The sequence below is a fragment of the Danio aesculapii genome, chromosome 23 (assembly GCF_903798145.1).
Source record: "Danio aesculapii chromosome 23, fDanAes4.1, whole genome shotgun sequence".
NCBI classification, from domain to species: domain Eukaryota; kingdom Metazoa; phylum Chordata; class Actinopteri; order Cypriniformes; family Danionidae; genus Danio; species Danio aesculapii.
In genome coordinates, this window is record NC_079457.1 from 33,835,771 (window position 1) to 33,849,371 (window position 13,601).

Here is a 13,601-nt window from a genome sequence, read left to right on the forward strand (position 1 = left end):
CACAGTTTGCTTTTATTGCTTTACAGTTTTCATTATTTGCTTTTGATTCTGCTGTTTTTGTTGACGATGGTGATTTTGTCACTTTTAGCATCCTGTTTGTGATGTTTGTGAGTTTTGTTCATTTTGTTAATTGTCACCATTGTTGAGGTTCATATACTGATTATTGATGTCTCTGTGAGCAGACGTTGAACCATAACATTTTTTTAGCTTATAAACCTTTATAATTCTGTGGCATGTGCAAGCACGTTATTTCGTTATTATAATATTGGATTAAACATTGGTTAAAATCAGTGAATCATTTTATTTCATCAGTGGTTGTGCCTTACTTAATTGTATTGTTTGTTTTTTTTACTTTGTTTGCTGTAATGAATAATCTTTTCAAGCTAAGTTCTTAAAAGTTACAGCAGCCCAAAAGAAAATTTACATTCAGGGCTCAGGTCTATGAGCCCAACTAAAGCAAACACTTTTCTCCACGATGGTGACTTTAGTCAATGTGGTCCACATATGTTTTAAGATAACTGGGCCACGTTTGCCACATCTTCTCTGTGCCGCTTTAGGCTCACATCCACATTAGCCAGAGCTAACTGTGCCAAATATTTGCTAAAAGTGGCTCACATTTGTTTTAGGATAACTGAGCCACTATAGGCTAATGGCTGCATTAGCCAGAGTTTACTGTGCCGAATATTTGCCAAATGTGGCCCACATATGTTTTAAAATAACTAGACCACATTTGCACTTACACGTGTAAGCCACTTTAAGTTTAGACCCAGATTACTTATAAACCACATTTTTGCCAACTGTTGTCCACATTTGTCCTCCATCATTTGGGCCAAATTGATAATTTTTCAAATGGACCACATTAGGTTTACCTTCAGATTACATTTTGCCATAAGTGTCAAATCTTTGCCTTAAATGGCCCATATATGAATTTGAATCTTTGGCCCTACTTTGCCATTGTACCGGTGGGCCACTTCAAGCTCTTATTCATTTTGTCTGGGCCGAAGGAATACCAGCATTGTGGGAATTGAGCATCGTGTCAACAACACAGCCTAGTATTGTTGCTGACCATGTCCATTCCTTTATAACTGCAGTGTACCCATATTCTGACGGCTACTTTCAGCAGGATACCATGCCATGTCATAAAGCACGAATCATCGCAGCCCGGTTTCTTGAACATAACAATGAGTTTACTGCACCTAAATGGCCTCTACAGTCACCAGACATTAATCCATTGTAGCACCTTTGGGATGTGGTGGAATGGGAAATTCGCATCATGGATGTGCAGCTGACAAATCCACAGCAACTGCTTGATGCTTTCATGTCAATATGGACCAAAATCTCTGAGGAATATTTACAGTCTCTTGTTAAATCTATGCCACGAAGGATTAAGGCAATTATGAAGGCAAAAGGCGGTCCAACTCAGTTGTAGTAAGGTTTACCTAATGAATTGCCTGATTAGTGTACATTTCCCATGTTAAAATGAGACACAGATAGCATCTGTTTTATAAAATCACCCATTTGTGACACATTTACTCCTTTGGCTGAGGTAAACAGGCATTTACTATTTGTCTGTCTATCACACAGTGAGGGACATTGAGTCAACAGAGAAAGTCTTCACTGTCGTGGCTGAGGCAAGATACTCACATGGTCTGCAGAAGTGGATTCCCCACAAACGCTCTCTCAGGAATGGCCTTAATGTTATTGTTGTGGAATCCCCTGTAGGATTCACAAAGAATATAGAGAAAATGACTAACATATTTGAACACAATCCACCATATGATGAGGAATCCCGCAATCAAGACCAGCTTCCTCATGCGCTTTTGCTAACTGCATCTCTTTTGTATAGGCTATAAATCGCAGAGCTGACATGCTTTTCAGAGAGGCCACACATTTAAGCACCGCAACAGCTTATAATTCATCATCATCTGCTGTCACTAAAAATATAACACACTAAAGTTAATTTATGGCACAGCAAATTCTAATCCGGAAATTCTAAACAGTCTAAAATAATTTACGCATGTTAAATAAACAAGTTTAAAAGTTTTTTTTTTGGGGGGGTGCCAAAAAAAAATTCATCACATTGGACAGTTGTATTTTATCTTAAGGAAAGCTCTCCCGTAAGCACATGTGTGAGCCATTTGGTTGCTTCCATTCAGAGCTGCCCATGTAAACACTCTTTGTATCTTACAGAAACACCTGTCAGGAGGCCGTCCCGCAGGCGAAAAACACTTTACGATACTTGAGAAGGAAGGACTTAAGCATTCATCTCTAAGCATCTGCTTTTTTGCTGGAGACTTGTGCTTGAGAACCACATTCTCAGGACTAAGCAGGATTTACAAGGAGCATGAGGCCAGGCCAAGCGGTCCACTTTAAAGGAAGCACACTGACACATGTATGCTGGCTGTGTTAGTCTCGGTTACTTACAGTTCCTGAAGCTTGGCCAGTGTGCGAATTGCCATGGGGAACTCTTGAAGGTCATTAAAGTTCAGTTCCCTAGAGAAGGAAGACCAAGTGTTCAAGTGTTAGTGCTAAAGACACACAACACATGTTAAGAGAAGTTATAAATGTATAAATGATTTGCATATTGTTTATGATTTAAAGCAGTCATATTATTATTTTCTTTTTTTACGAGATGTAATATACGTCTCAGTTGATGTCAGAATGTGTCTGTGAATTTTCAGTGAAAAAAAAAAGATAATTTATTATATCATACTGTAAATATACCTTCTTTGGATGAAAGAAACTCACATTTTAAATGCAAATTAGCTGTTTTTCCAAACCCCATATTAAAATAAGATGTAGTTTTTACACCTTGTGTCTCTCATAATATATATGTATATATATATATATATATATATATATATATATATATATATATATATATATATATATATATATATATATATATATATATATATATATATAAAATAGGTGGGCATTGATAATTTTTTTAATCAAGCTTAATCTCACTGTAATCTTGGAATTAATCTAGATTAATCTACATTAAAATGGCTCATTTGAATTTTGCCGAAGGCATTCAGAATATGTGTGCTACACGCAAGTCTTTGAGAACGGGTTTCTCAAGCCAGGTGGCGCATTAGACTAGGGGCTCATCTCCTGTTTCCAAAATGCACCACAAACTGCTTGAGAAACTGTTCTATGATAAATGGTGATGAAAATAAATTATGTTCAATAAGATGTACTTGTGTTTAATAACTGTTTATTCAGTTAAACATGAATTTTGAACTGTTGGCCTACATAAGCTCGAAACAGCAATTTTCGATTACCTTAATCCAACTAAAGTCATAACTAAACTAAACAGAAATGGAATTAAGATGTGGAGTATGCAAATATTAGTGGCATTATTGAAGTAAACACCGCAATCAAATTATTACCGTCATGTAGAACCTTTTGCCATATTTTCCGACAAGATCCACACACGTGGCTGTCAGTAAAGGACCGCACACACACACATACATGCACATCGCGAAATGTGGAAGTTTTTTCTTTCCATTCAGCATGCGTTATTAAATTCCATAACACTCTCACCAGTCCTTAATCCCTATTTGCGTCTAATACCCCAGTTTTCACGGGGGCATAAATGAAATGTTCATGAGTGAATGCGAAACTGCCAAACTGCAGCTAAAGTTACAGGAAACGCTTACATGAAAGCACTTCACATAAACACCTTAATTACATTATTGTCTATTAAGGCAAATAACTAGATTGCAGATGTCCATGTAAGTGTAGTCAGTAGTGTCTTCGAAGTAAGTGAAAGATCCAATAGGGCATCCTGCTGATTTGATTCAGAAGGACACTCTTTTTTGTCAGACCATTTTTCATTCACCATCATTTATTTTAAAAAGCACCAAGCCAATTTTATTTGTTTATGTTTTACTCAAATGCATAAACTCTACAGGTGCCTGATAGTTAGATGTGAAGGTAACATTGATCAGATTCACTCTAATGAACTGCATCCATGTTAACACGTCACGTTTGATGTGGTAATTTCACAGTAGGAACACACAAAGGTTCGACAACTCGTTCTCGCCCCCCTACAGTGCAATTCGGCCAGGTATACATCCACCCTAAAATTTCAAGGTGAAAGTCATCATAGCTTGTGTAGAATAGACCCAGCTCCCAACCCAACTTTGACAATAGATAAACAGCGTTTTTATTAATCGATTGATATGAGTCTCGCGTCAACGCAGCATGTTAACGCCGATAACAGCCCAACACAAATATATATATATATATATATATATATATATATATATATATATATATATATATACTATATTATATGTATATGTAAATTAAGGATATTGTGAAGCGTATGTTTCTGGAGCAAAACTCAGGACTTCAACCAATGAGTTTGAGGGAGTTCTGAAATATATATGTAATTTATTTATGTAATACATTTTTTATTTTGTCTTTGTCATGAGGACAGTACATCATATTTCTGTCTATAACACCCCCGGATTGCTGGCTGTGGTATAGTATCCAATCAGAGCGGCTGCCCAAAACCCGGTGCATAGTACAGTTACTGTGTTCCCCCCATTCTCCCAAATTTTCAGAGACAAATGTTGGCAGGTTGACTAGGCTCAGTTAAAGGCTTAAAGGGTTACTAGGTTATTAGAAATAATCCTGTCAAATAAACATTACAAACTGTACAGTGGGGCTGCACAATTGATTGCAAAAAAAAGGTCACAATTTCGATTCGACCCTACACAAGATCTTAATTCTGCTTTTTTACGATTTAGCCAATGATATTTTCAAGGTCAGGAGAGAAGTGTAAAGGCAGTCAAACAAGTCTTCACATTGTTTTACATACATTGCTGGACACCTACAAATGGTGTTAAAAGTGTCAAATACTGTACTTTTAAGGTATAATTCACCCAAAAATGTAGAGCAACTACATTTGAGTGTCTTCCGTCACACGTGAGCTGATGCACTGTTTGTTTAATACCGAGGAACACACGCGTGCCTGCCAATAAAGTCTAATTTAAAAAACAGAACATGCATAGCCTGTGAATAACAGATTATAAAGTTGTTAATAAAGTTCAGTTTGTTTTACAGAGCAGTCGTTTGAGAGCCGTGTGGGAAATATGGTTTGCATGTATGTTCGGATTTCTTAAAGTGACAGCAACCATGACATGAGCACACTCTGCAGTGAAAGTGAAACCGAACGCGTGCACATCATTTAAAAGATCATATCACATTAAAAGTTATGATTATTTGATTATTAATGATTAAATGATTTATCTGTGAAACATAAACATGAACTTGTATAGTGAATATGCAATTTGCATTTATTTTCATATTTAAAATGTATATACAGTATGGGACTCCCTTTGGAATGGCTTTTAACTTTTATATGCTCAAAAAAAGTTTATAAGCATAGCTATGTCTCCATTATAAGTTGTGTCTTGCAAAAGACCACCTTTCGAACAACGATTATCTATTTCGTCACATATTAGCCCAACTGTTTTGACGTTTTTATTTGATCTTTCATTGTACGTGTCTGTAACATAAGCAAACACTTAAGAACTGTGGTTTCAATCAGTCAAAATCCTTCCCCATGACCTTGCGGGTTTTCTGTGTTGGTCGTCCTCGGAGACCAAGACAGCTGCTCTAAGCTAATATGACATGACGTGACCTCTCCTCTGCATACATAATTTTTGTTGTATGCATTTGATTATCCTTCTTGGAAACCTGCGTCCAAAAACTGCACTTGAACCAAAACAAAAGTGGTTGCTAAGGGCGAGTGGCCTTACACGCAAGTGCAAGAACAATGTGTTTAGGCCGTAGTTTGCATGTTGTTTTAGTTGGATTCAGTGTGCCTTTTCATCTCTGATTCTTTTTGAGTTTTTTAGAGAATAATTATTTGGAAAATTCTATGATTGAACAGATTTTTTTCTCCAACAAAATCTTAAAGTGCCTTTAGCCCTGTCTCTCCTCGTGAAGTGCCATGTCTTACTCATATTGTCTGCTTCCAGTACAATACCTAATGCTGAATGTGTCTCTTCATACCCATAATTATATGTCTTAACCTTTAGTGTAAGGTGTATGCTTTCAGATCAGTCCAAATGTTTATATATTTCTCTTTTTTAAGGGGAAAAACGTTTCTGGCACATAGCCAATGCATTTGAAGTGAGCTTAGTGAATAGGAGTGGACCTGCGCTGGCCGCCATCCAGAACCGGCGAAGCACTTGCTTAATTCCAGTGTGTGGGTGTTCATGTGTATGTCTATATGTGCATGGGTGTGTGTGTATGTGTGTGTGTAAAATTAAAAAATCTGAATATGGCCTTCGCTGCAAAATTTTAAATTGAACATGTATGAAGAAACAAAACATATCCTTGAAGTAAAAAAATCTAAGCATAACATGTTCTCATAAATGGTTTACCAGCAGATTGTTATATGGTGTGTTCATTCATTCATTCATTCGTTCATTCATTCGGCTTAGTCCCTTTATTTATCAGAGGTCGGCAGAATGAACTGCTAACTTATCCAGCATATGTTATACACAGCGGATGCCCTTCCAGCTGCAACCTAGTACTGGGAAACACCCATACACACTCACATTCACACTTGTACATTACGGCAAATTTAGATTATTCTGTTCACCTATAATACATGTCTTTGGACTGTGAGGGAATCCGGAGCACCCGGAAGAAACCCATGCAAACATGGGGAGAACATGCAAACTCTACACAGAAATCCCAACTGGTCCAGCCAGGACTCAAACCAGCAATCTTCTTACTGTGAGGCAACCGTGATAACCACTGAGAGTCACTGTGCCGCCCCCAGAGTGTGTTCAAAAAATGTATTTCCTAAATGACTTTTCGATTGGTCAGAATTAATTTGCACAAATATTCCCATGGAACTCCTGAAAGCAAAAAGAGGAGAAAAAAACAGGCATAACTCAACGCTTATTAGTATGGAAAGATGACTGTATCCACTGTATACCTGCGCTGCAGTATGACTGTATCTCTGGTCTTTATATATTATATAGTTTAAATCATCACTTCAGAAAAACTATTCATTTTGAGAATGAAGCACAGATGCAGCTTGAAAACAAAGTTTCAATGAACTGCAAATGGCGAAGGTGCATCGTGAGCTAACTTGGAGCTTTTGCTAAAGCACTGTACATGCCCTCATCCCAAAATACACAGCTGACTGTGGCAATTAATTTATTAATTTTTTTTTTTACATATCCCATTGGGTGGGCAGCACGGTGGCTCAGTAGTTAGCACTGTAGCCTCACAGTCCCGGATGGGTCAGTTGACATTTCTGTGTGGAGTTTCCATGTTCTCCCTGTGTTTCCTGCAGGTGCTCCGGTTTCCCTCACAGTCCAAAGACATGTGGTACAGGGAAATTGAATTAACTAAATTGACCATACCGTATGAGTGTGTGTGAATGTGATAATGTATGGGTGTTTCCCAGTACTGGGTTGCAGCTGGGAGGGCTTCCACTGCATAAAATTTATACTAGCTAAGTTGACAATTCATTCCACTGTGGCGACCTCTGATAAATGAGTGACTTATCCGAAGGAAAATAAATGAATGTCCCATCTGGACTCATGCCATAGGTTGAACTAATGCTGATATTGCTATGATACTGATGTTGCTATGTTGTGGAGATCTGAGAGGTGAGTTTTTCGTTTATTATAATCCTGGTCACACAGTTCCATGTTGTTTGTATATTTATTGCCCTAATAATAAATTGATTTCCATTGTGGGCGACGTGGTGGTGCAGTGGGTACGATAACCTCTCAGCAAGCTGGTTCGAGCCTCGGCTGGGTCAGTTGGCATTTCTGTGTGAAGTTTGCATGTTCTCCCCGTGTTTGTGCGGGTTTCCGGTTTCCCCCACAAGCCCAAAGACATGTGGTATAGGTGAATTGGGTTAGCTAAATTGGCCATAGTGTATGTGTGTGATTGAGTGTGTGTGTGTGTGTGGGTGATTCCCAGTGATGGGTTGCAGCTGGAAGGGCATCCGCTGCAAAACATATGCTGGATAAGCTGGTGGTTCATGTCGTTGTGGCGACCCCAGATTAATAAAGTGACTAAGCCAAAAAGAAAATGTATGAATGAATGAATGATTTCCAATGTGGTCTATGCTATTTGCAGCACATTTCTGTATTTGCACGTTGTGAGATTGTGTTTGCTTGTGTGTTCTCAAACTGATTTTTTTTTCTATTTGCATGTTTTCCTTACTTGCAGCATGGTTGATCATTATCAACCATCAAATGGCTTAATTGCAGTTGACAGGATAAAAAAAAGGAATTTTTATCACTTTAAAGGTGCTTTTTGATTTAGTGGCTAATTCGTTTGAATTCGTACGATCTAATTCGTATGATTTAGTACGATTTGCCTTTCCCCCATTGACGGATAAGTTTAGGGGTTGGGTTAGGTGCCACGCCTCCTTTTTAAAATCGTTCAATTTCGTACGAATGAACTCGTACGAATTCGTACAAATTAGCCACTAAACTGACAAAACGTAATATACTTACGTTTTCTCGTGAGATCAGGCTGGAAATGCAGATTGATTACTATGTGTTTCTGAGCAATGACTGCATGGGACATCTGTTCATACTTGCGTCAGAATGCAAAATGCAGGATTTACTGATTATACATTTATTCTCATCCACCCTGAAGAGGCATAAGGTATGTTTAATTGTATATTTTGTTATTGTGTTTATTGTGAAATGTGATGCGTAAGTTTCAACAAACACATGTTGACAGTAAATGTGTGTAGTGTAACTCAGCTCTTACTGTTATTTGCAGAGGCTGCTATTAATTCCTGGCTGTGTTTTCGTTGACATTAACTTACAAATACAATGCAATACACCTCTATTGATCTCTTTTGTCAAGTTTATTTATAATTTAGCTATTATCCACAACATATCTCACAAGCAAAACAGGTTATTGTTACTCCGATGGGTATTAGAGAGCTTATTCTCTCCATGTAGGTAAAATAAACGTCTATCCATTAAGTTAAAAAAACTACTTTCTATCTATTAAGTTAAAAAATCTACTTTGGTTGTCAAAATATTTTTTACAAATCTGTTTGTGAGACCTGCATGTCAGATCAGATCTCATTAATATACATAGCTGCTCTAAATATGGTCAATATGGACCTTCTAGGGGTATTAACACGAAGTAATAAATTAACATTTAAAACTTCTGAAGATTTCTGAAGATTTTTTGGAACTTACCTAAGCCATTATACCTATATTCGAGAACAATTTAGCTTTTTGAACCAATGCACTATATGGCACCTTTATGAATCAAATATAACAAAAAGCCTCATATGGTCTGCATAACCAGTTTATGAGCAATTTAAGTTATTTGAATGTCAATTAACATCTTTTTATGCATTATGCAGGCAGCTTCCAGTCATGTAAGTGATTTTCTTCTAACGCTGCATGAAAATCCACTCGCTCTCGCAGCCCATAAATCAAGTGCATATGGAGGGACTGGGAGAAGACAGCTGTGGGTGAGCTGTGCTGCGTGGTTCTGCCATGTCTACATCCTGATTTTGTTTAGAGAATCCATCAGTCTTGTTTGGAGACATTATTTTGATATGGTGGAGAAGAGAAATGCCTTTCATTTCCTGGGAAGACCTCATTGTTTAGAACGGGAGCTGTCAGTTATCTTGATTTACAATTCGTCAAACCACGCAGACATTTGTTTGAAAGCTAAATCATCAGGCATCATAACAAAACAACACTGTGGTGGCCACTATGTCTGATGGTTATGAATGCGTCTTCAGAGATGGGGATTATAGCAGAATCATTAAAAAAGGTGAAAAAAATATGCTGGGAAATATGTCTCTGTCCGGTGTTTTGGGAAGCTCACCACTTCACCAACACACATGTACGACTGAACTGAGACAGCTGGCATGATTTCTTCCAGTGTGTCATGTTACATGCTGGAATACTTGCCAGATTAGTTTCTTGCTTAGCCATCATTACAGTGGTAATTAAAATGTCATTTGATATGCAACATGACTACATAATAAAGGTTTATTAAGGTTAAGACCTTTTATTTTACTGTGTCATTTTTAATTGTTATGCACAAATTTAATGGTTAAAATAGTGGCCTATATATATATATATATATATATATATATATATATATATATATATATATATATATATATATATATATATATATATATATATATATATAAATATAATAACAGCGCAATCTGTGCATTAGAATAATCCTTTTATGTACTTTCCTTGACGATGATGTAATGATGGCATAATGATGACATTTATTGTTTGCTGCGTAAGGCTTGAATAAAAATGCTGTTTTCGAATGTAGTTAAGAGTTTTATCAAAGGTTTACGAGAACTGAAAGGCTACAGTGCTTCATGTTTTCTTTGTGAATTTCTGACAAAAAACTGGACAAACTGTAGGTTGGATTACTTGTTGGCGAAAATTTATCACAATGGATCAGTATTTTGTGTGGTGGGGAGTGGTACTGTCTGTACTGTTGAAAAATTCACCACTGTCAATGACATGAGCTGCATCCCAAATGGCACACTATACACTTATGCACTATGTACTTAATGCACTAAAACACTCAACAGCATAGTATATGAATGTAGTGTCATCCCAAATGGAATACATACTAATGTTTTTTTTTTACTAAGCGGGTTTCCTAGATCAGTGGTTCTCAAACTTTTAAACCAGCAACCCCCAATGGAAGATTGTAAAAAACTCGCGACCCCCCACAACCAACCATATCCAAACAATAAAAATAACTTTTTTTAAGCTGTTCACAATATTTTAACTATATTCACTCGAAATTAAAATTTTTGCTTGGTAGTACTGGTGCTCCTAACTTTAAAAATGTAGGCGCACCAGCCAAAAGTTAGTGGCACCCACCAATTATCTCACTGTTACTATACAAGTTTTATAAACAGTTTTATTGCATTTGAAATCAAAACTAACAAGCAAAAAATATATATATGCATGCGTGAGGAAATATGTCTCAATGAAATCCCGCTATCACAAGAAAGTACATTTTTATAACATCATTTGAGTGACCAAAAGATACACGGACGAACCGCTCACCGGTTACTCAGTTACGATAACTGAGCTGTGTTCTCACGCCTGGTGTCTGATATTGCACAGATGCTATTAACATATACCTTATTATTTGCATACATCATTTTAATCCGCTCTTTTCATGAGCTGCAATATTAGTTTAATCTTAGTCAGTGCAAGCCCTTTTGCGATGGTGTACGTGGTGTTAAATTTTACATACAGGTATAGCTGCCACTTGTACGGCTGACAGCGTCTGGCGATTAAATGGATGATTAAACAGAACCTCTCGTGCTTAAAATGTGTAGATGCGGCAAACAGTTACCTGAAAATTCTATCCCACAGACTTTACAGTGAATGCTTTAGTTATTTTCATAGCGGACTTGAAGCCAATGGAAGTCTTTTATCCACTCCTCGAAAAATGTAGATGGTGGATTAACATTCACTACATGATCAGTAATCAGATGTGCCATTATTTGTGGCTTTAGGTGTTTCTAAGACAAAATCTGTCACTGTTGTTTTCATTCTCTCATCTTCAGAGCTTTACATTTTCGCGGTTGTATTTCCTGTCATCTGACAGGAGGCGTTGACTGAGTGATTAACAGCTGATTTTAACCAATCCATTCATGTTGAGTTCTTAGAGCAGTGGGCCAATAAGAAGACCGTGAAGGCGGGGCAAGCGTTGAAGGCTTTGTTTACTGCGGCAAGTTGACATGACAAGTTTTAAACTGTTCCTGAGCGCTGCGTTTCAAGTACAAAGATGCATTCTGCCTGAATGTGTCCTAATTACTTTATGAATTCATCAGTAATATCTTTTTAAAAATCTGAAAATATTAGCTTTCACTTGTAATACTGAAAACTACACAATTTTTAAATCACTCTCGCGACCCCTTGAAATTATTCTGCGACCCCCAGTTTGAGAACCACTGTCCTAGATGACGTTTGTCAGTTGCCAATTTAGTGAAATAAATGACCAAACTACCAAATTATGCCTGGCATGAGTATAACCGCATTTACCATCGGGAGATGGTATTGTTACTCTCGTAGGAGAATATTGCTTTCAAAATCCAAAATAAATAAAGTAATCCAACATAAGTGCCTGAAACCCCCACCCCTTCCACTACGTGAGCAAAGCACCGTTAAGTGCATGAAGTGTCCGGTTGAATAAGTGCATCATCTGGGAATTTAAAGTGCACTTAATCTTTTTAGAGTTTTCAGTGTGAACGCACTACTTACACTACTTATACTTAAACATGCCGTAGAACAGTGCATAAGTATGCAATTTGGGATGCACTGAGCCAAGACACAGAAGAAGATGGAAATGCGGTGATATAAATCAGGTGAGGTGGAAAATGTATACATATCATATAATTTTATATATTTGCAATCTAATTAAAAAGTATAATTAAAGTTGGAGGCATTTTGACGAAATTCTATTAATATTTAATTATTTTCACCTCTGGTTTGTTTTGTCAAACATGAAAAAAATAATTTAAAATGCAATAAAAGATGATTTTTTTTGTCTTTTGTGTTCCTCTTGTTGTAAAAGATGCTGTGTTATTAATTTTTTTTACATTTTTGAGCCAAATTTTAAAAAACAAACGTGTTACAAAAGAAAGAAAGAAAGAAAGAAAGAACCTGCATACAAACTACAGCAATGTATCTATGGGAAATGTCCATGTTGTCTGGATTATATTACATTTTAAAATGATGGCCTTGACCATTTTGATGATATTTGTTTTACCACAGATCATTCTAATTAACCTTTTAGTTTTCTAGCATACCACCCATGGTACAGTAGTCCTTAATTGCATGCAATGAATCAACTGGTATACTGGTAAACTGGTTAAAATTTCATTGTTTTCTGTTATATAATTTCCTAACATATTTGCATCATCATTGTTATCTTAGTCACATGATATTCAAGTAGATAAATTATATATTTTTGTGTTCAATGATTTATTTTGATTATAATTAACTCAATTATTCATTCATTCATTTTCCTTCGATTTAGTCCCTTATATATCAGGGTTGGTGGCGTGGTGGCGCAGTGGGTATAGCGCTATACACTATACAGCCAATATAGTTTATTTCGTCGACCTATATTGCATGTCTTTGGACTGTGGGGGAAACCGGAGCACCCAAAGGAAACCCGTGCCAATTCGGGGAGAACAGGCAAACTCCACACAGAAATGCCAACTGGCACAGCCAGGACTCGAACCAGCGACCTTCTTGCTGTGAGGCGACAGTGCTAACCATTTAGCCACCAAGCTGCCCTTTAACTAAATTTATAATTTATAAATTACATTGCTATGGCTGAATGAATTATGATTTCATCAATAAATAATCCTGCAGTTTCTTCACAAAAGCCATTCAATGATCTACACTGTAAAAAAATCTTGGTTGCCTTAAATTTTTAAGCTGAATCAACTTAAAGTTAGAGTTCACTGAACCTATATTATGTTAAACTGACTTAAAACCGCTTGCACAATTTATAAAATTAAGCTACAACAATATTAACTTATTTTAATAAGTTACAATGAC

The 13,601-nt window shown here is 36.8% G+C and overlaps 1 protein-coding gene across 1 annotated transcript in view; it reads right to left on the reverse strand.

The window, feature by feature from the left end:
• LOC130217312 (leucine-rich repeat-containing G-protein coupled receptor 6) overlaps positions 1-13,601 on the reverse strand; it is a 188,075-nt gene that overhangs the window by 25,131 nt on the left and 149,343 nt on the right. The window contains exons 7-8 of the mRNA XM_056449400.1: positions 2,425-2,493; positions 1,645-1,716 (exon numbers count right to left, since the gene is read on the reverse strand). Coding sequence (XP_056305375.1) covers positions 1,645-1,716; positions 2,425-2,493 — 141 coding nt within the window. The remainder of the gene's footprint in view (positions 1-1,644; positions 1,717-2,424; positions 2,494-13,601) is intronic.